Source organism: Mus caroli, chromosome 9 (genome assembly GCF_900094665.2).
Source record: "Mus caroli chromosome 9, CAROLI_EIJ_v1.1, whole genome shotgun sequence".
NCBI lineage: Eukaryota > Metazoa > Chordata > Mammalia > Rodentia > Muridae > Mus > Mus caroli.
The window spans coordinates 62091149-62117772 of NC_034578.1; the positions used below are offsets into that span (position 1 = coordinate 62091149).

The 26624-nt window shown below is 48.9% G+C and overlaps 1 protein-coding gene across 4 annotated transcripts; it reads right to left on the reverse strand.

Annotated features, from left to right (window-relative positions):
• On the reverse strand, positions 1-25512 carry Slc24a1 (solute carrier family 24 member 1). Of its 4 annotated transcripts, XM_021173158.1 has the most exons (10): positions 23713-25512; positions 13061-13114; positions 11712-11820; positions 7999-8082; positions 7020-7111; positions 4265-4313; positions 3597-4066; positions 2802-2891; positions 1719-1885; positions 1-250 (listed from the first exon to the last, which is right to left on the reverse strand). In XM_021173158.1, the coding sequence occupies exons 1-10, from the start codon at positions 25510-25512 to the stop codon at positions 1-3; spliced, it is 3165 nt and encodes a 1054-aa protein (XP_021028817.1). The 4 variants fall into 4 exon arrangements, with proteins under 4 accessions (XP_021028817.1, XP_021028819.1, XP_021028820.1 ...); XM_021173160.1 differs by lacking the exon at positions 13061-13114; XM_021173161.1 differs by lacking the exon at positions 2802-2891.
• Between the last annotated feature and the right edge of the window lie 1112 nt (positions 25513-26624).

Sequence of the window (26624 nt, forward strand, 5' to 3'; positions counted from 1 at the left end):
TCAGACAGATACAGGGCAGGAAATGATTCGATCTTCTAACATCACACTGATTACCAAGAACACAAAGTAAAGAAGGAACATCGTGAAGCCCAGGATCTTGTTCATTCTCCATTTACACGATGCGATTGAGAAGATCACAAACAGGAGCATGAGAAACAGCAAGACAATTGCACAGAACAGGCCGTTGCTGCTGACAGGAACAGGCTGCAGCGCGTTGATGAGGGAGAAGAGGAGCCAAGGAACAGGCAAGCTGCAAAAGAAAAATAGCACGAACTGTGGCCATGTTTGTAATGCCCCTGGGTGCTTGATGAGGGTGGTTAGTAATGCCCCTGGGTGCTTGATGAGGGTGGTTAGTGTCTTAAGGTATTCAGAGCTCTTGTTTTCACACTCCCAGGGTGAAGCAGAAAGCATTAACCTCCAATCACTGATGAGGAAACGCAGGTTAGAGAGACACAAGTTCTTGGCAGAGGCCTCAAAGCCTGTCACAGAGAGCCTAGGATAAGACAAGGGCTCTGAGCTGGGCATGCTAGCATAGCACTAGGCACTGAGGCAGAGCATCCTCAGTGGGAGTCTAGTCTGAGCCAGGAAGACTGAGTCACCCAAAAATCAATGAAAAAAGTGCCCTGAGTCTGATACCCCCACTTCCACCCCCACCCCCATCTCCACCCACAAATGCTTATCGACATGCATAGGACTAACCCTAGTCAATGTGGAACTAGTTTCTCAGGTTTTATGATTAAGTCCTATGTTAGTGATCAAATCTTTCTGATACCTACACCATTCACTGCCCCTCCCTAACACACACACACACATTCCAAGCAAAATAGCCAAATATAAGACATGACCAGGTAGGGCTGGTGAGATGGCTCAGCAGGTAAGAGCACTGACTGTTCTTCTGAAGGTCCTGAGTTCAAATCCCACCCACCACATGGTGGCTCACAACCATCATTAATGAGATCTGATGCCCTCTTTTGGTGTGTCTGAAGTCAGCTACAGTGTTCTTATGTATAATAATGATTAATAACAAATAAATAAATCTTTGGGTCAGAGCAAGTAGAGACTGAGCAAGCGAGGCCCACTGGAGCAAGCAGAGGTCCTACAAATTCAATTCCTACAACCACATGAAGGCTCACAACCATCTGTACAGCTACAGTGTACTCACATACATAAAATAACTAAATAAATCTTTTTAAAAGGAGGAGGAGGAGGAGGGGAGGGAATGTTTAATCCCAAACCAGGCTCCTTATCCTACCCTTGATCATTCTGGGTTTTTTTGTTTTTTTTAAAAAAAAAAAAGACCAGGTAATGCAACTGGCCCAGGTACTCAGACAGCCTGCAAGACTATGGCAGGGAGGGAGTGGTTAAACAGGAGGGTGGGCTAGTTCTTGTTTCTATAAAAGTTCTTGTTCCTCTGAGCTAGCAGGAGCCCACATACAAAGGAAAAGGAGTGGCGTGACCCTTCCAGTCCCTGCTCTAGCCTTGACAGGGCAGCATTCTCTTGTATTGGGAAATAGAATGAATGAACGGACCTCACATCCTGTCAGCTAATTTAAGGCTGTGGTGAATGGAGGGAGGATGCTTCATTGCCTCATAAGAACTAACCATACAAATGCCCTTTTGTTGCATCTATAATGAGTAAAGAAGAAAGCCAGTCAACTAATGTGAATGCAGTTTCTAGTTATTCTGAATATGCCTTAGGAAGCAACATTACCACTCACCCCACTGTGATGTCAAATATGTTACTGCCCACTGAGCTTGACACAGCCATGTCTCCCAGGCCTTTCCGGGCAACAATCACACTGGTGATGAGGTCAGGAATTGAAGTGCCTGCTGCTAGGATTGTCAAACCCATAATCTCTTCAGAAATCCCAATGGTTTCACCAACCTGGTAAAACAGCAACAGTCATGAGAAGAAACCATGGCAACCCCAGGTGGAAACCATGGCAACCCCAGGTGGAAACCATGGCAACCCCAGGTGGAAACCATGGCAACCCCAGGTGGAAACCATGGCAACCCCAGGTGGAAACCATGGCAACCCCAGGTGAAAAACCAGAGTTCCCAGCACCAGTGACACACTACTTTATAATCAAAGCACTAAGGCTCAGAACACGCCCTCTGCAGGAGAGGAATGGGGATGGGTTGGGAGATAAAGAGCCAGGCCCCGGCCCTAGGCTACAGGGAACCACACAGCTCTTCACTGTGGGCACTAAAAGTCTAATGATACCAGGTGTGTCCTTCACTGCCATCCCAACTGTAACAACTCCACATGCCCAAAGAACTGCCCCCTCCCCCACAATAATGTGCTCTGTCAACATTTCTTTCCTGGACATGTGAGCTCTGCTGTGCACTGGGAGCTAAGCCAGGCTGCAGAGAGAAGTTCAGACAACACTGTCCATATGCTTAGCCTAGAGAAAAGCCAGAAGTTATGGTTGTGTGCCAAGTTCTGTTCTGGGCAGAACACGAAATCTCGTGGTCCTCAGGCAGAGGAAGACTGGCATGATGCCAGCGAGCTGACTCAGTGAGGAAAGGGATTTCACCAGCCTTAGTATCAGGCCAGCCTGGTCCACTGGAATCCAGATGTGAAGGGTCTCCTGTGCCATGATATAGTTGAATACCAGTTAGGGCAGGAAAGCCATGCTCGGAAAGCATTTGATGGCATGAAAGCCTCCTTTTAAAAAGCCTTTACAAACAGCGTGGGAACCACAGGCACACTGGATGTTGATAGTCCTGGATCCTGGAGACACATCTCAGATGGCCAACACTAGGACCTGCAGTGGAAGACTGCGCTACTGCCCACTCACCTGATGAGCCCACCATACCATGAGGTATGAGAACATGGCTATCCAGATGATGGATCCCAGGAAGGTGATGACAAAAAACTTCCTGGACTCCTGTAGGGGTTGCAAAGGGAAGAAAAATAAGTTGCAGAGACTACTGGCCTTTGGCCCCTCTCTGAAGGAACCCCAAAACATGACGAGGCCTAATGGATGAGTGATCATGAGGAAGATGACAAGCAGTGTGCACAGAGCTGTGGCCCTGTCCCCAGGGAGTCCCTGGAGCCAATCGGTAAGAAGAGATGTCCAGGAACCTGGCTTGTCAGCCAGGCATTCAGCAGGACCAGGCTGGAGAGAGCTACGGACTTGCTCTGGAATCACACCCAGCTAAGTGCTTGAATTTGGCTTTTGCACCACCACCACCACCACCACCCCTGCCCCATTCCTCTCTGGACTTTATGTGGATTGTATTTCCCTACAGAGAGAATGATTTGTAGAGAAATAGCAATTATCAACCTGGGTTTTCAGATGACTCTGTGAACTCTGGATGGGGTATAAGGCCATCATTCCCAAACTACAATCAGAATACTGGGATTGGAATCCAAGAGGGACTGTTCCACACTGCTCATGGTGGCAGGCATAGGGCACACCTGAGGTCTCCAGCTCCTGACTCAGGTGTGGTGCATCCTCCCCTGCAGAGCTACAGTCCCACCCCACATCTGCATGGTGATGTCCATCCAGCTAGGTTCCCCAGCCTTCTACGTAAAGACCTCGTAGCCTCTCTCAGGATGGGTAGCATGATACACAGCTAGATGCTCTCACCTGCCTCCGTACATCAGGAATTGTCAGCCACAGTGGGAACACAATGGGCAGGAGGAAGAGGTAGATGGCCTGCTTCTGCCTGCTGTCAGGCCATTCCAGAGACAGAGGCTCCTCATCTTCCTCCTCTTCCTCCTCTTCCTCCTCTTCCTCATCTTCCTCCTCTTCATCCTCCTCTTCCTCGCTGTCCCCTCCATCACTTCCCCCTCCACCGTCTGCACCCTTCTCACCTTGGGTGGCCTCACATTGATCTTCAGCATTGGCTTCTGTTTCACCCTCACCATCTTCCACCTCAGTGTCATCTGCTTGGGTTTCACCTTGCCCTTCATGCTTATCTTTGCCTTCTGCCTCAGTTTCCCTTTCTTGTTCAACTTCTTTGCTTTCTGCCTCAGTTTCCCCTTCTTGTTCCTCATTGCCTTCTGCCTCAGTTTCCCCTTCTTGTTCATCTTCTTTTCCTTCTGCCTCAGTTTTCCCTTTTTGTTCCTCTTTGCCTTCTGCCTCAGTTTCCCCTTCTTGTTCATCTTTTTTGCCTTCTGCCTCAGTTTCCCCTTCTTGTTCATCTTCTTTTCCTTCTGCCTCAGTTTCTTCTTCTTGCTCATCTTCTTTCCTTTCTGCCTCAGTTTCCCCTTCTTGTTCATCTTTTTTTCCTTCCTCCATGGTTTCCTTTTCACCCTCTTCACCTGTCATTTCTCCTCTGCGTTCAGCCTCGTCCACATCGTCCTACAATCCAAAGACAGCAGATTAATGGCCGGCAGCAGCTCTGCCTGATTTTTCATCCCACTTGCTCCCTGTTTTTATTTTGTTGCTGTCAGAGAGCATCTGTACAGCTAAATATCCAGAGGAGAAAACTGGCCCAACAAACTTCCCATCATGGCATGCCTGCCCCATAGTCATCCAGCTTTTATTTGGTTACTTCCAAGGCTGGAAAACTCACCATCTACAGCAACATCCCCACCATTAACAGCACCTTTAACAAGTTTGAAGTCAATATCTGTATCAAAGCACCCACACACACACACACCGCATTGTTTACGCTGCGGAGATATATACGGCATGCCTAAGTACTTGTCCACAGGATAACTGCTCTGCGAGCTAAAGATTGCTGGGTCTTCCAGCTTCCTGAATGCTCTGGCACAGAGGCTGCCACAGCTAGAAGAACTTGTTATAATTAGCCATACCTTGAGTGAAGCATCCAAAACTGAACACAGAACCTACACACTGAAACAAGACTATCTCCTCCCTTGTCCTAGGTGCCAGGCTTCCACATTGCCTAATATGGCCTGATGCTTTGCCAGACACAACACCTTGCTAAATAAGTCTACTGAACTCTCAAACTCTTATATTGTAAGTATAAGATGATGACACATATACCTGTTTGTCACACATTCTTGTGTCAGACACAATTGTAAATGACTTCACAACAACAACAACAATAGCAGTATTTGCTGTATTTCGTGGACCCATCAATACATAGAATTGTACCCATCTTACTAGTGGAGAAACTAGGGTAGAGGAAATTGCCCGTGGTCAACAATTTATATGTGATGGCATTGGGATTTGAACATCTGTTGTTCAGTTCTCGACCTTTTGACCACAAAACTAACATCCCAAGTCTGAAGAAGCCTCTGGCTTCCAAACTTGTTATTTTGGGATCTTATTAGAAATGCAGATTTCTGGCTTTATCAGCTGACTTAGAACCTCTGAGATGGAAGAGGTCGTCTGTAGCTCACATCCTCGTTGTCCTACACACTGAGAGCCACTGATTCTAATGGTCCCAGATCTGAAACGACCTGTAACACGATAGTCTAATCCCTTGAGCAAGTTTTTCTTTAGTTTTTTTGAGATAGGGTCCCTCTGTGCAGCCCTGTCAGACGTGAAACTTGTTGTGTAGACCAGGGTGGCCTTGAACTCACAGAGATATGCCTGTGTTTGCCTCCTGGGTGCTGGGATTAAATGCACGATCCATCATGCCCAGCCTACTTGGAAATGTCTTAAGCCGGGATGCTGGAGGACCTGCCCTGGGGATGCTGACTCAGTGGGTAGGCAGGGAACAACTTTTTAAAGTTTTCCCATATTCTCCTAATATGTAACCAGAGTCGAGGATCAGATGAAGAAGGAAAGCGTTATTCTCTGAGCCTTCTTGGGCCTCTACCCTGCTCCTTCTGAGGCTCAGCTTTATCTCCTGGGCTGAGGCTCCAGATGCTTCTGCATATACTCGTTCCTTTTCGCACGAGTTGGCCATGACAGGCCTGCTTGGTGCTCACACACCAGAAGACACCACCTGAGAGACAGAGCCCCCAAGACTGCTGGACTGCGCATGGTAGAAGAGTGTGCCTCTGGGCGCTGAATAGGAAGAGCAAGGCCAGAACTTGCTGACTTAACATCTATTGCCATTCACTCGACCTGTATTGAATGCATCATGTGCTAGGCAGGATGTTTCCCTTTGGGGTGGAGGCTGGCATAGCTCAGACTTGGATGCTGACTTCAGGAACCTTCCCTAGTAGGGGAACTAGGTGGGGCTCGGAAAACAGGAAGCAGCTGTGGAAGCCCCATGTCAGGTGCAAAGTCCCAGAAACATCTGGATTCTGGGGCTTCGGGGAAGCCTTGTAGACAAGGGAGCTTTTTACCCATTCCAGGCCACACAAGGCTATCTAGGGATGGAGAGAGAGGGGCTCTAGGGAGAGGGAACCATGTGAGCAAGACCCATAGTAGAAAAACACGGATATAAAATAAGCTGGGGGAGGGGGCTGGTGGGTTGGCTTAGTGGTTAAGAGCACTGACTGCTCTTCCGAAGGTCCTGAGTTCAAATCCCAGCAACCATATGGTGGCTCACAACCATCCATAATGAAATCTGATGCCCTCTTCTGGAGTATCTGAGGACAGCTACAGTGTACTTATATATAATAAATATATAAATCGTTAGAAAAAAATAAAAATAAATAAAATAAAATAAGCTTGGCCAGAGAGTGCTGGAAGAAGATGCTGTCAAGGCAAAGCGGTGCCGAGTCTTAGCAAGCTATGGATACAGGTACGGATAAGGATGCAATAGCAATGAAGGATCTCCTGTCCAGCAGCACTCTTCCTGCGCTTAAGCCACTGGTGGTCTGGGACAGTCTGGACTCAGTCTCTGGTTGCTTAGCTGACACACTAGCAATTCCTTGTGTTCTTTATAGCATGTGGCTGAGCATACACACTCTGAGATATGTATTATCTCATGCTGGGTGTTGCCATGAGCTGTCTGGGTCTGGGTCTGGAAAGTGTGTGCTTTTTTTTTCTTTTTTTCCAAATGACTTTAGAGAAGGGGCATGGTTCATCCCACAGGGATAAACAGGATTTCGGGCCTTATTATTTCAGGAATTATTTTGGCCAGAAAGTCCTTCTTTGGCCTCTGAAATTCCTCCAGCTGTGCAGAGGCTGAGAGCCTACCTGGCAGCCTGGATCGTCCTCCTGATCTCCCTTGGCGTCTGGAGCAGGGGCTGGAGTGACCGTGACCGCAGGGAGCTCGGCTGGCTCATCCTCTTAAAGGACAAACATGGGTTAGGTGAGAGCTAGGTGAGAACTGAGCAGGTTCTGGGAGCAGCTGCAGAGACAGGCAGGAGAAGGAGAGGCTACAGGGCATTTGTGAAGGGCTCAGGAGGCTTTCGGGAGCTGGGAATTGAGCTTGCCCTGTCCCCTGAATTCGCGAGGGATGCGAGGACATCTGGGAAGCATTGTCCTTGTATTCTCAGGCATTTCCTGGAATTGTGGCTGGGATGCTGGAACTACTTGGGTTAATGGAGCAGGGAGGGCTGGTCCTTTGAAAAGGGTCCCACTAAGGTCAAAGGCAAACTGACTATGGATCAGAATGGTGGAGTAGAGGCCCTTGGAAAATATGAAATGTTCAGATTAGCTATAGGCTAACGAGCTCTTGGCTGTGTGGTTTTGGGCAATTCACTTCATCTCTCTGAACTTTGGTCTCCTTGGCTATGGAATAGAAAGAACGACTCTCTATGGATTCCTGAGTGAGCCAGGGAAGCCTGGTGGGCAGAGACCACGAGCCAATGCTGTCCTGCCTGCTAGGCTTCTGTCACTGGGCTCCAGGTCACCTGCCCTCAGTAAGCCTGCTCATGTCAAACCAGTCACTAGCAACAATGTCCTTGTGTAGAAGAAATAGAGTCTCACTTGGGATGCGGTTTAGAAAATAGGATATGGGAACTGGGTGCTCCCTTGGTCTTCCCCTGCCTGCCTCATCTGAGGAGAACCAGGAGGAAGCTACTGGGAGCCTGTCACAGAAAAATCACTGAAGAAAAAGCCTCAGGGACACTGACTGACGTGTGCCTCAGTGTCTGCTCTGCACTGGCTATGACAGGAACAGGGGCAGTGGCAGGAGAAACCTGGCCAGTGGCCAGTATGGCCATCCTCTCACCATCTGGGCTGCTTTCTGCTTTGGTCTGGGAGAGAACTCTGGCTTCCTGATTCAAGCTCTCCTGCTTGTCCTTGGAGGGGCGGGCTGTGAAGGAGAAAGGAAGACATCTTATCTGGGGCCGCTGGGGCTGCTGGGCATACCTTTCAGTCAGGATCCTGAACTGCCTGAAGCTGATAGGGCCGGGAAGGCTGGCCTAGGACTGTGGTGTCTGCAGCTGATCTCACCAGGCCTATTCCACTTGGCTGAGTCCTTGTGCCATCACTAACTGGCGATGACCTTGGGCAAGTTGCTCCCCCTATTTCCTCTCTGATAAACATATGGCTGGTTTGGGACCAGCCTGCAGGATGCACTTCCTTTATGATTTCAAGCAATGGCTCATTTGAGACCTCTGACCCAAATTCAGTAGGAGAGTCCCTGCCAGGATCAGTCAATGATGAGTGTGATGGCCAGGAAGAGGAGGTCTGATGGCAAAGGACCATTTTTGCCATCTTGGACTAGATGAGTGGTAAGGTCCCTTTTAGCTTATTCTTCACAAACTACTAGAAGTCAGAACAGCATATTCTGTGCAAGCTGCTCCAGGGGTCTGCTGCCCCTGAACCTTTCCTATCTTGCAGAAAGCAGGGAGGGATCAAGCTTTGGCCATATCCTTGGGGTCCCAGACACACAGATTCCAAGTGGGGTCACATTTTATTGGAATAGATTTTACTGGAGACCTCTAGAGTGACAAGCATAGAAGAACTGCCCTGATTTCCAGGCAAGAAAAATAATATAGAGGGCCCCTCTATCCCTCCATGACTATGTACCAGGCAACGTGCAAAAGACTTCCCATGAGTAACACTGAGGTAGAGAAGGAAGAGATGGACTGAGAAGTGGGAATTTAGGCGGTTCCCCTGTTAGCTGGCATGAGAGTGGGGAAGGGCAGGCAGAGCAACGGTACAAATGGACACATGAGGTAATGGCCACGTGGTCCCTATTCTAAATGCAAGCTAGCTCTGTCCACGGACACTGGGTTACTTGGAAAGCCTGTGTGTCCCCTGCAAATGGCAACACCATGAAGCACCCAGAGCCCTGACCTGAGGATGCAGGAGACAGGGATGCTTGACCCGAGCAGTGCTTCAACCTCACCATCAGGCACACATGCTGGAGCCTGAGGACCTGGGTGTGGCTCTTAGCGCTGTAGTGATGGCCCAGCTGGCTGCTTCCTCAGCCCCTCCATCCCTCAGACACTTCACCTGTAAAAGCCTTCCAGGGTTGTAGTTGTAGATGGTTGGTGGATTTATGCAGGACTGAATTTTAAAAAGCCCTTAGAAAAAAGTCACTGGGTTGCTTTTTGGCTGTAACAGTGATGGTGGTGGACTGATAGCGATAGTGACTAGCAGCTACCCACTAAGAGAGAGTTCTATGGAGAAAATGCCCAGTGTTCTAGATCTAGGTGAGTTTGAGTCGGAAGAGACCCTGAAGATCATCTAATGGGGGAGGGAGTCAGGCAGACTGCAAGGATGCTGAGAAGATACAGTCTGGGAAGCTGCATGGAATGAAGGCTCTGCGTGGCTCCAGGATGGTCAGAAAAGAGAAAAACAGCCCTGACATTTCCTCCTTGCTACCTGTGCCCTAAACCTCTGAGTTATTCAGCTGCTGCCGCTGCCTTGGCAGTAAATTCATGTACAGGCTCGCTGCTATGGCCCCCTCTGGTCCCACAAGGTGTTCTGGCACCTAGCTGGTCTTCCTGGAGCATTTAAAACTTCAGAACAACTCTGTCACCTAGATCCAGAATGCCCAGAGCCCTCTAAGCACTAATCAATAGCTGTAGCATCCTGCTTAACAGAGGACCGCCATAATCAAAGAAAGGCAGGCTGGGCTCCCCACCCTGGCCCTGGCACATCTGATTGGCTGGAGGGACTCACATCACTTTCCCTGGCCTCTCATTTCCCAGGTCACTGCCAGATGTCCCCTCCACTGCTGCTCTCTCCCACACATCTGACTGAGAACACAAGGTAAACATGGGAGTCAAGAGAGGAAAACACCACCCTGGCCGGGGAGGTGAGAGTTCAGAGGACAGGGATCATCTCTCGTGGAGAGAGCTGGATCTGGGGAGTTCCACTGGGGAAAGGCAGAAACATCTGGATGGCTAGCCACCTGGAATCTGCCTGGGAGACATCTGGGGTGGCTTGGGAACAAAGGGACCTGGGAGGACCTAGCCCCGCTAGGCAGAAGCACTGGCAAATGATCAGACTCCAGCTGCATACCAGGACACACCTGCAGTCATTCACTGGCCCATGGCTTACCGCACCCACAGTCCATATAACAGGTCTTGGCTGGGAAACCGGTCACCAGCTTCCCTGGCACTGTTCCCTCAAGTGCCCTGTCCCCACCCAGCATGGCTGGATCATCTCCTTAGTGCCAATCTCCTCTGACCTCGGCCTGGCCCGAGCATCACATAATCCTGTTAGGACAAGCAGGCCAGCTGGCAGCCTGATCACATCGGTGGCCGGGTCTGGGAGCCCCACAGTCCATGCAGGAGAAGTTCTTTGTTTTCAGGAATTGGCTAGAGTCAGTGGTTCTGCTGGGAATGACTAGGCATGACCTAGAGAGCCAGGACAGGTCCATTCCAGCCTTCAGCGCCTGAGGCTGCCCCCATCTGCTTATTCTTTAGAGGTACTGTTCATTTGGGGCTGGTTGCCATGTCACCCAGGCTCACCTTGAAGAATTTCTAAGAGAACTCTCACTGACTTACCTTTGACACTGCTTTTTCTAGTACAATATGCTTTTAAGCACATAATGTCCCATAATGTGTCTGAAGGGGTAGGTCAGGGCCTCATGAAATTCTGAGGTCCTAGAATGTGCCAGGGGCCATGGCGCCAGGGGTCTTCCTGAGACTCATTCTTGCATGATCTATTGAGGCTCTCCTGCCTAACTCCATGCCCTGGCTTGGCCCTACATTATCTTTTTCTGAGTGGACCTCCTACTTGAGCTCAGTTCTGCACCAGAGACCCAGAAAAGGTGGGACTAAAGGGAGCCAGAGACTTCCTGAGAGGCAGGCAGTAGGGTGGTAAGAGACATGTGGGGTAGCACTCTGGAGAATCAAGCGGAAAGACTTGTGAGGTATGGGACTCTCCATTGCTGCTATTATGTCAAGTTCAACTTCAGCACCTTAGACACTGCATTTACCCTGTGCACTGCTCCTCCACCCCCAGAAGTGGATGTGACATATCCTGGGGTGTCCTTTAGGACTCCTGGCTGAAGCAGAGGGGTGGGGGTGGGGGTGGGAGTGGGGAGAGCAAACTTTCTAGGACTCCAGAGCTGAATACAAAGCAAAGAGAGATGCCAGAGAGTTGTGGAGGTGTCCCCTGAAGCATCCCTATGGGACACTAAATCTGTCCCAACACAGATCTAAATAGGCCATGGTATTTGTGGCCTGGCTGTAGATAAAGCCCTTCATTATACAGACAGAGACATTGAGGCAGAGAAACATTAAGAGTATTACTTAAGGNCCCCAGCCGCCATATTCCACATAGCTCTGTCTGGATGAGACCAGGCCTTACATATTCCCTGTCTTCCAGGCATCTAGCTTTCCCTACTCATTCTCTTCTCGGATAACTGTCCTCTCATCTCAGCCCACGGTCACTAGCATTTGCAAGTTCCAAATTCTCTCTGTTAGTGGGAGGGGAGGCATGGCACGGGAAGACAGGCAGGTGCGAGTAGTTCTTGCTTACCTTCCCCCAGGGGGTCCAGGCTGTGGAGCATGAGGTGGTAGATGGTGCTGCGGATGATACTGTTGTGCAGCGAGGCCGAGCTACTCCCTCGGGTCAGCACAGACGGGAGCTGAGCAAGGGGAGAGCCGGACAGACCTCAGTGGGTCCCTGCCCGGGTCAGGGGAGGGGCTGCAGGAGAGCCTCCCCTCCAACCTGCCTCCTTCCCACAGAGACCAGAGAGAGGGCGTCTTTAGCCCTGAGCCCCTGCTTCCTTCGCTTCCATCTCTCTCTCTCTCTCTCTCTCTCTCTCTCTCTCTCTCTCTCTCTCTCTCTCTCTCGTCCTTTGGGACAAGCTCCTTCTGCGCCTTACGTGAGTCCCACAACCTCCACCGGGATCGGTTGGTGCCATGTGATGGAAAGGTTTGCACCTCCCAGCAAGCAGCCTTTCTAATACACACACACTCATCCACTTCCACACAGACAGGCTTCCGTGCCATACACAGCCCTTTAAGGTCCGCACAGCGAGCCTGGCTGTGCGTGGTTGCTGTTCCTCTCCCAGAGATAAGCAACACTAGGATCCCCATCTACAGAAAAGGACACGCAAAGGAAGGTGATACAGCCGAGGTCAAGCAGGGAGTCAAACTAGCAATCCAGGTCTACTGATTGCGAGCCCACTTTAACTTTACACCCTGAGAAACCTTCAAGGGCACCAAAGTAGGCACACCTGTACTGCACACAGATAGGACACACACCTATTTATAGCGGCACACTGAAATACTCTAAGATTTCCCTTTTCTCCTTCCCTACCTCGCTCCAGTTGAACTCTTCTGCCACCTAGTGGCTGTGGCTATTACAACGGATATAGGAGGTTTCAGCCCCCCAGCCCACACCCCCCACCCCTACTCCCACTCCTGCCTCCTTTCAAAGTTCCTATAACTCCTTCCACACGGTGCCTTAAGCCAGTCTTTCAGAAACCTTAGGCCCTGCCCCCTAGTTCCTTAGCTCTGGATATGCTGAAGCCATCAGTAATAGAAACTCTATCAATCAACATTGAGATTAGAGATTAGAACTTGAGTTTCTCTAGTCCAAATCGCGTCTTATAGAATCTGATTGTCTGGGACAGACGTTAAGAATTTAGTTCCCAAACTAGCACTGTGTGGAGCCTAGAGGCCCTCACCACACAGCCTGCTCCTTCCCCGGTCACCCTCGTGTTTCCCAGGAGCCTCCCAGGTCTCCCTGAGTTGACCAGGTTGCACAGCATCAGGACCGCAGCAACCTGGTGTTCAGACATATGCTGAGACCCTGCAATATCCCTGCTCAAACCAGGATGCTGCATTGCCTCCGCTGGGCAAGCTTCACACATCACCCACCTTCAGTTTCTTGCTGTCCTGTTGCTCGTTTTCCTCGACGGCATCCTCACTGGGCTGCAGAGGGGAACAGAGGTCAAGAGATGAGTCACAAGATGTCACGGAGAGACCCTGCCTTTTCATCTCTACCTGTCCTTCCTGTTCTTCTCTTTAGGAAAGCTGCTACTGCAACCCAAAACACCCCAGGATCTAATCTGTCCTCAGAAAATATCTCAACATGTCCACCACCTTTTGTCTCAAATGTGTCACCTGCCTGGAAAGCAGATCCCAGCCCCCCCTCCTCCCTCTCCTCCTATTTGCCCTGCTTTGGCTCCTCTCTCCTTTTACTTCAGGTCTCCATTTAAATATCACCATCCTCGGTTCATCTCTTTAAATTTATTTATTATGTATACAGTGTTCTGCCTACGTATATACCTGCACAGCAGAAGAGGCCACTAGATCCCATCACAGATGGTTGAGTCACCACGAGGTTACTGGGAATTGAACTCAGGACCTCTGGAAGAGCAGCCTGTGCTCTTAACCTCTTAATCTCTCCAGCCTCCTCTTATAGGTGCCTATTCTTTTCTGCCATAGCATTTCCCCCAATTTCTTTGCATGTGAACAGACATGATAAAGATGAGGTATATTTACTGAGTGGACGATAGATTCACTTCATCAATTCTTACTCCTTTGCCCTGTTCATGCCCTTTCCCTCTACCAAAGATGCCCTCTCTGTTCATATCATTTGTTCCTGCTCAGAAAACCAGGGTGGCTTCTTGTATAAAGCTTTCTCCATGACCCTTTAAGTCACACCCCACCCTCAACCCCATTTTCCCCTTGAAAGTTGAACAGCATTAGCACATCTTGCGATTCAAAAGTCTTGCTGTGGGATCAGCTCAGTGCTTGTGTTCTAGGGGAGCCGTGGGACGGACTGCTGAGGAGTGAGGTCAAGTCTGAAGAAACTTGAAGCCCACCAGACTCACTTTCTTTGCATTTGTAACCTTGAAATGCCATCTGGGTGATATATGACTTGGCTACTCAACTAGAGTCCAGTCTTCTATTTATTTTTAGAGATGGGTGTACCATGTAGCCCAGGTTAGCCTAGAACTCACTATACAGTCCAGGCTGGCCTTTGTGGGGATCCTCCTACCTCAGCCCCCTTTACGGAGTGCTTTGCAGAACTAAACCACCATCCCCTAGATTCTACATTGTCTGTCCGTGTGTCTGTCTGCCTGTCTGTCTGTCTGTCTGTTTGTTTGCTTTACCATGCAGTGATCTTTTGATGTAGTCATCTCTGGTCTCCTGACCTGTAGCTCTCAACAAAGGTAAGGAGGGTTCACAGACAATCCCAGGTGGCCTGTGACACTATCTTTAGACACAGTTGCCTTAGTAACTATCTTTACATTCCCTCTGCTTCCCTCATTGGCCACTAAGACCCACTCATGAGCAGAACAGCGTCCTTCTCTGTTCAGCTCTGAAAATACCACCTGACCACAGGCCACCCTCCTGTCCAGTCCTGTCACTCCACTCGTATAGTGAGCACATGCACTGTGCTAGAGAAGGGGCTGTGTTGGTGGCTAGGAGGAGAAAAGATATTGAGGATATGGAGTTTGCATTCAGAAAGGAGTTGAGACCTATCTGTCACACAGATGCAAGCAAAGGAGAACCTGGGTCACAATAAAAGAGGCATACATGGTGCTGCTATGTGAGGTGCTCAGGAAGGCTTCCTGCAGTGGACAAAGTGACGACTTTTGAAGGGTAGGGAAGTCTTGAGTGGCTGGTACTCACTGTTGGAGAATGGCCGTCTAGGTGAGTGCCACAGAGATGAAATGACCAAGCTGAACGTGAAGGGGAGCTGTGTGCTTCAATAAGCTCCTCTAGTGCTTGCAGGACACACTTGAGAGGTTATCGAGAAGGAGGTGGTGGCCGGCAGCCCTAGCTGCCACTGCCCCACCCACCTCACTGATCACTGCGTGTCCACCTCTGCTTTCTCCTATCGAGTCTGTTGGAGGCAGACAAGTGGGGGCAGGCTACACTTCTGAATGGTTTGCTCTGTCCACAGAGAGCCAAGAGACTGATCTTCGCTCTACAGTGCACATCCCTAATGGGTTTCTGGTGCTCAGATTTATTCAAGCTAAAATAACTAACTGTGTGCTCATGGGCAGTCTCAGTATGCACTTCTAGCCTTGAAGCCCTTTGTGGGGTGGGGGAGGGGTGCATGATCTTGCTGTTTAGCCCCTCCTCGCCTTGAATACTGAGTCACACACTTATGCAGCTCTCAGCCATTTCCTTTTTAAAAATGACTATATTTTGTTTATTATTGTTGCTTTGTGTAGGAGCTTGAGTGTGTGTGTGTGTGTGTGTGTCTGTGCATGTGCGAGTGTGTGTGTGTAAGTCTGAAGACAACTTTGCAGAGTTGATTCTCTTTCCACTTTTTTGTGAGTTCCAGGAATCAAACTCAGATCAACAGGCTTTTATGTCAACCTTTATAAAAAAAACAAAAAAAAAAAACAAAAAAACAAAAAACAAAAAACAAAAAACAACGGTTTGTTTAATGTGAAAGAGTGTTTTTGCCTTCGTGTGTGTATCTGTATCATGTGGATGCCTTGTGCTCAAGAAAGTCAGAAAGGGTGTTGGACCCCTAGAACTGGAATTAGGAGTGGCTGTGAGCATATTCCTCTGTCTGCCTTACAGCACATACCAGTGAGTCAGCCCAGGCTGGGCCCAGGCTGCTCAGTTGGGCCTCCACTCTCCTGCCTCCAGGTTTATTCTCCACCCCTCAGCCACAGTGACTTTCAAGCTCATCAGTCACACAGTGTCCCTCCTGTATGTTCTAGAATGCCACTGTCCCCAAGAGAGAGGACCCCTGCTCATCCACAGTGCAGCACTGGGTTCTCTTTTGTTCGACTTAGTTTTGTTCTGCATTTTGAGAGGCTTTCACTATGCAGCACTGACTGGCCTGGAACACACAGAGATCTGCCTGCCTCTGCCTCCCAAATGCTGGGATAAAGCACATGTGCCGTCCCACCCAGCCTGGGACGCATTCCCATAACCTACTTTTTATTTTGAGATAGCCCTGGCTGTTCTGAAGTTCACTCTGTAGACCAGGCTGGCCTTGAACCCATGAAGATCTGTCTGTCTGTCTCCTGAGTGCTGGAATTAAAGGTGTGTGCCACCGCCACCATCCAGCTAAACTTTGTTGTTGTTATTGTGCCAGGGATCAAACTCATAGGTCAAACGTATCAGACGAGTGTGATCTACCACTGACCTATCTCTGCAGTCCTCTAGGTGTGCCCCTGCGACGCAATGGACGTGAAGAAGTTGAACTGTTTTGCATTCTTTTTGGGATGCCGAGTGCTGGGTGGGCATCTCACACTTCCTCTTCTGCACTCATTTCAAGTGTTCAGCTGCTGATGCCAGGGGCCACGCCCTGTACGGCACAGCTGCAGTCTGATTCCTCACAAATGGCCCCGTTCCTCTGGTCCTACCTCAGCACAGGATGGCAAGACCACACTCCTTCAGGACAGCCTCCTGTATCCTGTTCTACCAGACTTCCCTGACCCTCTGAAGTCCCTGAACACGTGCCTAAACATTTCTACAGGATGCTGTAACTATTGGCTTTGACTCCTCCATCTTCCCCGCCAAGGAGAACATGTTACTGTGTAGCTGATGAGGGTTAGGTTGCAGGGCCTCTCTCCCTTTACTGCCTAATTTTGTAGAAGTGGTTTTATATTCTCCTTCTTAATAAGTATCAGGTACCACAAAGGCTGGACCAGCTCCAGTTTCTCCATTAAGCTGAGCTCCAGGAGAGCCAGAAGTGTGTTTGATTTGTCACCGTATCACAGACCTGACAGGCTGCGAGTATAAGACAGGCCCTGCTCTTTCTCTCTCATCTCAGTTCTTTGGACCTCCCTTGACTATGACATTTGTTATCGACCCACAAATTCACACTTCACATCCAGACCTGATGCCCCATCTTCAGGCTCCTCTGTGCAATCGCCTCCTTGGCAGTCACAGAAGACCCCAGGCCCACCACTCCCAAGCAGAGTTCCTGAGTTTCCTGAAATGATTTTCATTTCCACTCCAGGATTCTCTTTCTTTGTGGCTGGATCATTCTCTGCTTATGCAAAAAAAGCTCAGCACCATCCTAGACTTCTCCCACCCTCCGTCCTTATTGCCAAGTTCAGACAATAACATCTTCAGAACATCTCCACAGACAACTGTGCGCATGCATGTGTGTGCCTATGTGCATGTGGGATGCAGGTTCACTTGCCTTGATTTCAGTATCCTACATTCAATTGGGGTCCAGACCTAGTTGATGGAAAGTTCCAGAAACAAGCAAGTTGTAACTTCTAAATAGTATGGTGATCTGAGCAGCTTAATGCACTCTCAGGCTGTCCCCGAAAATCCTGCCAGAGACATGAACCATCTGTGTTCAGTGTGTCCACAGTATATTTGCTACCCACCCACCAGTCACTTAGTAGTTATCTTCGTTATCAGGCCATCCTCAGTGCTTGCACTCAAACAACCCTTATCTTATTTAGTAAGAGCTTGAAAGCACAAACATAATAGTACATAAATTTTAGCTATGCCAAAGAAAATATCTATAAAGTAAATGATATAAATTTTAGATCTGTCCAGTAGGGATCATGATATGCATCCCTTGGGGATAAAAATGGGACTATGGTGTGCATATGTGTGCATGCATGTGCAAACACACATACGCAGCTGGACGGCTGGGTGCTCCAAACAGCTCCTAGTCAGACTTGTTGCTACTCCTTTTTCCATTACTGTGCACCTCTAATTCATTCTCTATACAACAGTTTGGGGATGACCTCTGGAACAGGACTCTGATCATCTCTTCCTGTGCCTCAAATCAACTCCAAACTCAGTATCCAGTTCCTAGGCGCCCTATCCTCCACAGTGATGCCCTGTACCAGTCTCCCTGCCTTGACCACTAACGGCACTGATGTGCCAGGTCCCTCCAGTCCTGGGCCTTTGAGAATGTTCTTCCTTCCTGCAGGAATGCTTGCCCAGTTCTAACCTGAAGCTCACTCTTTAGCCTCCCCTGTTCCCCTCAGGGAGGGTCCTCTCACTACCCTATCCTTGTGCACTTCCCTCACAGTAACTCCTCACACTCTAAAAATCCCCTTATTAACTACCACTCTCACTTCTATGCCCCCTCACTAAGCAGTTGCTTGTTGGGTTTATTCTCTAATTAGTTCAGGTGGCAGAGCATCTAGAATGCATGCTGTTCTTCGTAGAGCACCACGAATATTACTTTGATATTTAATCCCATCATGTTCCATACATGTGTTGTATGGATGCCTGAAACACCTCTTCAGGCACACACATATCTGTGGAAACAACAAGCAGTTGGAGTAGGCTTGTGTGGATGTTTGTGCTGTGCTATCAATACTTGTTTCTTGTGTCATCTGCTGGCACTGCCTGTTTGGGGAACTCTAGAAACTTCATCCAGTTATCCGAGGAAAGGTGTGCACCAGGCAAGCACTCTACCACTGAGCTGCAGTGGAAAATGATTCGAAGACTGAGGATTCACTGGGACCAGTGTTGGAAGCCAGCGTGAGCTGCAACAATGTGTGTGTGTGTGTGTGTGTGTGTGTGTGTGTGTGTGTGTGAGAGAGAGAGAGAGAGAGAGAGAGAGAGAGAGAGAGAGAGAGAGAGAGAGAGAGAGAGATTCCGTCTATCTTATTCTGACAATTAGAAGGACATCAAGGACTAGTTAAACAGTTGAAGGACATCCCTCAGCCCAACCAAGATGAACTCTCTCAGAGCACAGTAGCATCTCTGGAACCTAACATGAATGGGACCCACAGCCACAGAGGCAGGAAGGACCAAGATGGCTGCTTTCTATCTATAGGCTTCCCATTCTACAGCAAGCTGCTGGCTATACAGGCCACTGATATGACCCTCCAGGACAATTATCAACCCTGACAAGAGATAGGAAGGCCATCCATCCTCTGCAGACACACCTGCTTTGCCTGGGTGTGTCTTGCAGGTTGAAGAAGAAGATTTCTGCTGGGGACAAAATAGGCCATGGCATGTTCAGGACCAAGTGCCAGGCTTTTCCTCAGAGTCTCACATCCTGAGGGATTCTTTGGTGGGCGTCCTGAGGTGGAGTGTAGAATGGGTTTCTGTAAGAACTCATATCCTTACACCCCTTTTGCTATTGGCACTCCATAGGGCTGCTCTTCCGACCGTGGCTGGTCCTTTCTGGCTAAGCAGTAAAGGGTCTGTCACCCTTGGGTGCCAATAAGTTCTCCGTAGAATGTTGGCTCTCTGTGAGTACAAAATGGCTAAAGAAGTCCAGAAATTTGTAATCTGAGTCCAGAAACAACACATAAAGTACTTCAACACCCAACGTAAAGTTTCAAAGAGAGATAAATGAGACTGTTGACAGCCATGCAGACATTTACCATTGCCGTACTGGGGATCATAAAAGGCACCTTACAGCAGTAGATGTGAACCTGACAGTGCTGCGCTAAGTGTCAGAAGAGACTAAAATACTGTCCATAGGCTGCTGAGATGGCTCAGAGGGGCAGGTCTCATGACCTGAGATTCATCCACTAGGACCCACATGATCCCCACATATGTACTGTGGCACAAGGAAACATGTAATACACACTAAATAGATGTAAAGATGTAAAAAAAAAACTAAAGATATATATATATATATATATATATATATATGTGTGTGTGTGTGTGTGTGTGTGTGTGTGTGTGTGTATATATATATATATGATCAATACTAAATCATTTTTTCTGGAAATAGTCTTAAATATATTTTATTAGAATCACAGGTCCCAAGAAACTTCTCTCTGATTCTATGTGCTCAGAACAGAATGCGACATAAAAGATCTCCCAGCTCAGAAACCTGGCCGCACCTGTCACTTGTCTTGAAAGTTCAGGCCCCTACAGGCACATTACCATGCGGCCGCCCCTACTCACTGTAGATCTATTTACTTCCTAGCTATGGGGATGCCATGGAACTGTGAAAGAGAGGTACGGTATAGCTTGCAGAGCAGCGAGTTTTTATTGCCTGATACCAAGGCATGCTGGGAGCCGCGGAGCAGAGCTAGTGTGATGAAGCCCTGACCCGGCAAGGAGAGAAACACAGGCGAGAAAAAAGACACCAGCTCCTTCCCCTTCCTCTGCACATCTGCTTCAGCATTGCCACTGGGTGGGAAAGCTGAGTGTGTCCCAAAGTCTGAGACCAGAGTCTTATTCTATGTGTATTTGGTTCAGTCTCTTCAGGGCCAGTTCCGGGACTTCAGCGAAAGGGAGGAGTCAGGAAGGGAGTCCATGCTAATGAGGGGCCATTCCACATACCTGTGCCTTTACAGTCCCTCTCGCTCCTTCCCCCTCCCCCTTCTCCCTTTCTCTTTCTTTTTTGAGACAGAGTTTCTTTGTGTAACCCTGACTGTCCTGGAACTCACAATCTATAGACCAGACTGCTGGCCTTGAATTCATAGATCCACCTGCCTCTGTTTCCCTAGTGCTGGGATTAAAGTTGTGCACTACCACCCTGCAACAATTTCTTATTAAATTCTACAAAACTAGACTGTTATCCCTATCCCATCTTACATATGAGGAGACAGTGTCAGAGTGGGCACTTAACCTGGCCAAAGACACACAGCTAGTCGGTGATAGTTAGTGATGATGGTGAATCAGTATATTTGGGTTTTAACTCAGGTGTCCTGCTAACTATCTCCTGATCCATGGGCAAGCCAAGGAACCATGCACACTGTTTATTAATTAAGTATCTGGATGAAAGGCCGTGTGAGGGATACAGTTAACATCAAGGAAGAGAATCCTGTGTGGGAGCCACAAATCATGTTGCTGTGAATGGGGTAAGACAGCCCAGGCATCAGCAGACTCTGCTAAAGCCGGGCAATAAAAACCCTCCGCTCAGCAAGCTATTCCACACCTCTCTTTCACAGCTCTATGGCATCCCAGTAGCTAGGAAGTAAATAACTCCGTAGTGAGTAGGGGTGGCCACATGGCTATGTGCGGGTGTTCTCCCACCGGAGGGCCTGAACTTTCACCCGATAGGTGCGGCCATGTTTCTGAGCTGGGCGATCATTTTATGTCGCATTATGTTCTGAGCATTTCTCCCTGGACTTCTCAATTTCAGAGCCATGGCTGATGGAGAAGGCCCAGTTTCTCTGAACCCTATCTTCTCCAACAATGTTTAACTAAAGGGACCCATTGACCCAGGAGAGCCACTCTCCAGTGAGAGGGAGGAAAGGGAGAGAAAGGAGAAGAGGAGGTTGCTTTCATGGTTTCATCGGTAAGGAGAAACACTTTGCAGGGCAGGCACAGGCTCACATTAAGCCACAAAGATTGAAAACAAGTATGGTTTGCTACACCAAAGACTGAGTTTGCACAGAACTGCTTTATGGATCAACGTAGCGGCTTGTCCTCTCACTGACGGTGAGATATAGTATAACTTAGTCCCTCTGATCATCTCATAGCCAGTTAAATTCAGACACAAAAGAAGGTGGTTTGATCTCTCTGTAGCTAAAAGTCACCCCAGAATGGAACTCTAAATCATTTTTCAACAGCTATAGTTTTGAGTTTTTTATACTTATTCTTTTTTTCCTTCTTTCTTTCTTTTTTCTTTTTGTTTTTTTTTGTTTGTTTGTTTGTTTTTTTGTTTTTTTTTTGAGACAGGATTTCTCTGTAGAGCTCTGGCTTTCCTGGAACTCGCTTTGTAGACCAGGCTGGCCTCAAACTCAGAAATCTGCCTGCCTCTGCCTCCTGAGTGCTGGGATTAAAGGTGTGCACCACCACTGCCCAACATTTGTACTTATTCTTACATGGACATTATTCATGGCAAGTCCAATGCATTCATATGTTAAGTACTATAGGATTTACCTTCAAGTATAGTTAATAATTCAACATTTCATTAATAATACTGTCAATTAAAAATCCTTCTGAATTAGTTTCAACACAGAGTAAGAACACAGTTGCAATCAGCCCCTGCTCACTGCTTGGCAAGAAAGCTGCTACTGTTGGCCCTGGACAATTAAGTTGGACAAATTCTCTATTAAAATTACAGGTTTTTCATCACTCACTTAGCAAGCTTTGCTTTGATGGCCTTGCTCAGATGCAGCAGTAATTTCACAGTGTGTTGAGTTTTAAGGAAAGCAGAATCATTACAAAGAACCAGGAGGCAGGTCAGAGGGGGTTTGAACACTGTTGCCCTGATACACACAGGGATTTTCTCAGAGAAGCCAGGACTCCATAAGGAGGCCTGTCCACAGAGGTTCCTGCTTCCTCAGCTTGAAATATGCAGCAAGGAGTCACCCTCTCTCTAAGCCTGTGGCTTCCTAGAGGAGCAGCCTGACAGGAAACAGCAGTGATTAGGGAGTCAGATGGTAGTTCTAACCCAGCCGGCACTGTGACCCAGGGCGGGACCTTCCCCCTGTCTGTGCCCTGTGTAAATGACTAATGGAGGAATGACCACTGTGCTGGGGCTTGTCAGAACTGGACTCATCTGGACTCAGACATTATCATAGAAGTCAGAGTTAGACAGAACCTTTTGGTAATAAAGTGGATTCTTTCATTTACCCTAGAGACTAGGAAAGGGTCAAGAAGAGACCTGCTCAGGTCCTACCATTAATTGAAAAGCAGCATCAGATTAGAACTCGGGGGTCCTGGCTTTTGGGTCCATGCTCTGACCAAAACACTGTGTTACTTCAAAAATTCTAAAGGAAGTAGTGTAATTAATCCCTTGCCTCCTGTTGCAGAGGTTGGTAGACGTCCTGTCCACTCATCAATGCTAGGGATTAAGTAGCTAAATCCTATGCTCTTTGCACGAAAGATTCTGCTCCCACTAAAAGCTATGAGCCAACCTTTACCCAAACTCACCCTCCAGGAACAGGAAAGATAGGGGGTCCCTCTTTGGGATTTGCTTTCAGAGGTCACCTCCTCAATATAATGTCATCTTTCAAGTCACTGAACCATCCAATGAATTTAAGCAGGAAAGCACACACACACACACACCGCCCACCTGGGGCAGGGTACAGAGAAGTCCCAGCATTGGCATGTCTGATATCAGGTCTCCAGTACATACTGAAGGCTCTGCCTGGGGGCTGGCTTGTCATCTAGTGAGTGGGGCTCCCCTCATCTCCAATATTAAATTGGAAAATCCCCTTCCCTCCCCAGACTCCACCTAAGCCACACTCTTTCCAAGTCCAGCCTGTGAACAAACATACTTGAAAATAATGGGCTGCCTAAACCCTGAACTCCCTGTACTCGGAAGAGATTTGCATTTTTCCCACCCACCCCGATATCTCTCTCTTCTTCCTCCAAAGCCGGCTCAAATGGCATTTCCAGACACCTATCAGTCTGAGCTGGATTCAAATCATGATTCCACTGCCTGCTTGCCGTGTGACCCTGAATGCATGCTTTAACTTCTCCTCCAGCTTCAGTTTCTTTCCTGAAGAATACGAATCATAACCATGACCTGTATAGTATGGTTGGGGTAGAGCCATGGTCACAGGTTCTGATGGCAGGCTGGAGATGAACAGCCAGGAAAAGGGAGCAGCTGCCTCTTGCAGTCTTGCTCTCCGCTCTTTCTTTAGTCCTTAGCCTCCTTCTCCCCTTTCACATCAAAGAGGCCTGGGAAAGCTGGAACTGGACTACCTTACCTTGCTGAGGTCTCCCAGGGCCATGACTTTGGCTACTGGCCTCCTGCTAAGCTGCTCTTTCACCCAGAGCTCAATCTGCTTGTTCCACTTCATGGTGAACACATAGAGAGCATAGGCCAGCAGCAGCATCAGGCTCTCCCACCAGGCAATGAAACTATCCAGGAAGAAGACAATGAGCATAGACAAGTCAAGGATGTAGAAGGAGACATCTCGGAACAGGGGCCACCAGGTGAGGTTGAGGATCTCCCGGGAGAAGAGGGCACAGGTGCCGATAACAAAAAGGATGTTGAACACAGCAGAGCCCACGATGGTACCAATACCCACATTGCTGTGGGAGATAAAGACACCAATGAGAGAGGTGAAGAGCTCCGGGGCGGAGCCTCCGGCAGCCATGAATGTGGCCCCTGCCACATCCTCGGAGATCTGCAGCTTGTGTGTGATGACTCCCAAGGCTGGGACAAAGTACTCGTCGCACACGATGGCCAAGGCCACGAACACATACATCATGCCGAAGATGTGTAGGACCACCCAGCCCTGTCGTCGATCTTCCACACTGAACAGGTCTGGGGGATACTCCGCCTTGGGGTGGAGATTTGGCCAGCCGGGTGGCAAAGCCGAGGGACCAGAACTAGGTGTCTCTGGGAACAGGATGCTTGTCACGCCTGGAGATGGGGTCATGGGAACAGCTGGGGCTGACTCCACAACCACACAGCGGTGGACCTGTGTGCTCATGGTTGCCTCGCCTTTGGGAGTTACGAGGGTGCTGGGTGCTGTGGAAGGTCTCTTTTCCCTGTTGGTGGCCGAGGCAATCCTAATGGCTGGTGCACTGGTTCTGGACAAGGGATTGCTAATTCTCCGGGCAGCAGTAGACCCTTCGATGGTGGCTGGGATGCTACCTATCCTGGTGTTTACTGTCATTTGCTCCTCAGAGGTGGCAGGGCTGTGCTGTGGGACTGCTCCCTGGGGAGTGGTAGAGATGTTTCTTTCCCCTCGTCTAAGACTTACTGGGGTGTTCTTTCCCACCAAACTTGAAGAAGTCATGAGGTTTGTTTCTACTTCTCGTGTTAAGAAAGTCGGGGTGTTCAGAACCATTCTCTCGAGAGAAGCTGCTGTGGTTTCTCCTGCTGTTCTCTCAAATCTGGGCTCTAACAGCCTATAGGGTGCCATGGTTTCACTGTCTCTCTCAGTTGCTGTAGGGCTGATGGTACGGGGCTCACCTGCTGGGGATGGGGTATGCGTCCTTCCTTTTTCCCTGGCGTGAGTTGGGCTGGAGTTCTTCCTTTCTCCCCTGGGTTTGGGGATATAGCTTTTTACCCTCTGTCTGCCTGGAGTTGAGATGAAGTGACTTGGTGCTCCGCTAGGTGTGGGCGGGATGTTTTCTTTTTGCCTTCTTGTGCCAGCTGATGTAGGGCTATAACTGTTCTTTAGTGATGCTGGAGGGATCTTGGTTGTTCTGGGTGGATTGGGGGTGTCCTCCATTGCTATGCTAGGTGCTGCTTCATCCATGACCACTGTGTCTTGGGCTGCTAGCATCCCATCCTCCACTTCAGAGCTAGCCTCTGGAGGGTCACTGCCTGCCACTGCCATCTCATCGTTGGGGAGGTCCCTGATGGCCAGTTTAATAGGCTGCTGGGAGGAGACCTTTGTCCACATTGAGGGGGGATTCTGGGGTCTCCTCAGGTGCTGATAAGTAGAGCCAATGATCAACATTCCCAGGAGGAAAAGAAGACGACTCCAATGAAGCCTCTTTGGTCGTAGTAACCGCCTCTCCTGTATCCCCATCCTGATCAGTTTCCCCATGATGGCCAGTTAGGTCTGGTTACAGTTGGCCTCTCATCCTGTCCAGGGAGAGGCGGAGGCTGCTCTGGGATTCATGTTAGTAATCAGGAAAGATTTCTCCATGAAGCCCAGCCTGGGGGTATCCCCAAACCTAGAGGGAAAGAGGAGTTATTTGCCTTCTTCTGGGATCTAGGACTCTCTTATCTAGAAAGGTAGAGTGATGGCAGTCCCAGGGACACAAAGCATCAGTCAGGCCTGAGACCTTGTTCTGAAGAAGCTAGCCACGCCTTCCCTCCACTCCAGGGTGCAATGCCTGCTCTCAGGAGACAGTATTCTGCGGACATGCCAGCAGTCCAAGTTTCTGAGTGAGTCCTGGGGGCTTTGTGGATTCTCCAAGTCTTTCCTGGCTCTTCCTGCAGCCCTCAGGCCCAAGCCTAGGTTGCTGGGAGCTCAGTAATCCATAACTTAGGCCCAGGCCACAAATCTCAGCTTCTCAAAGGCAACAAGGAGTTGGAGAGACATGCTTTTAAAGTATAGATAGCAAGAGAAAGCAGTGGATGGTGTCTCTGAGGACATTAGCTAAGTGAGGCTCTGCCTGCTCATGTGAGCTAGTTTTTGCTGTTGGGAGCTGGGGTTTGTTTTAGACTCTTTTGAAATTCTTGTCCTGTCTCATCCAGAGAGGACACAGAGCTTCTTATTGAATGGTATGGGTTGGTAGAAGGAAAATGAGAAATGGAGCCAAAGGCCAGGACTCTCAGCTCTACTGCCTACCAGCTGTGTCGTCCGAGCAGGCTAACCTTACTGCCTCCACCATGGCATGGGTGTTGTTGGTTATGCAAAACCAAACTCTGGAAGGATATCTGGGGCAGGGAAACTGAGGAGCACTGGTCAGCGAGGACTTCGTCTTCACTGTACATTTGACTAGATTGTTTTACCAGGTGTATGCTGTAATAATCTAAATGTAAATTTCGAGGCAGGGTTTCATGTAGCACAGGCTGGCTTTGAACACAGTGTGCAGGCAGGCAAGGATGACCTAGAACCTCTCATCCTCCTGCCTTCATCTCCCAGTGTTGGGATAAGCACGTGCCACCATGTCGACTTTGTGCAATGCCGGGGAATTGAACCCAGAACTT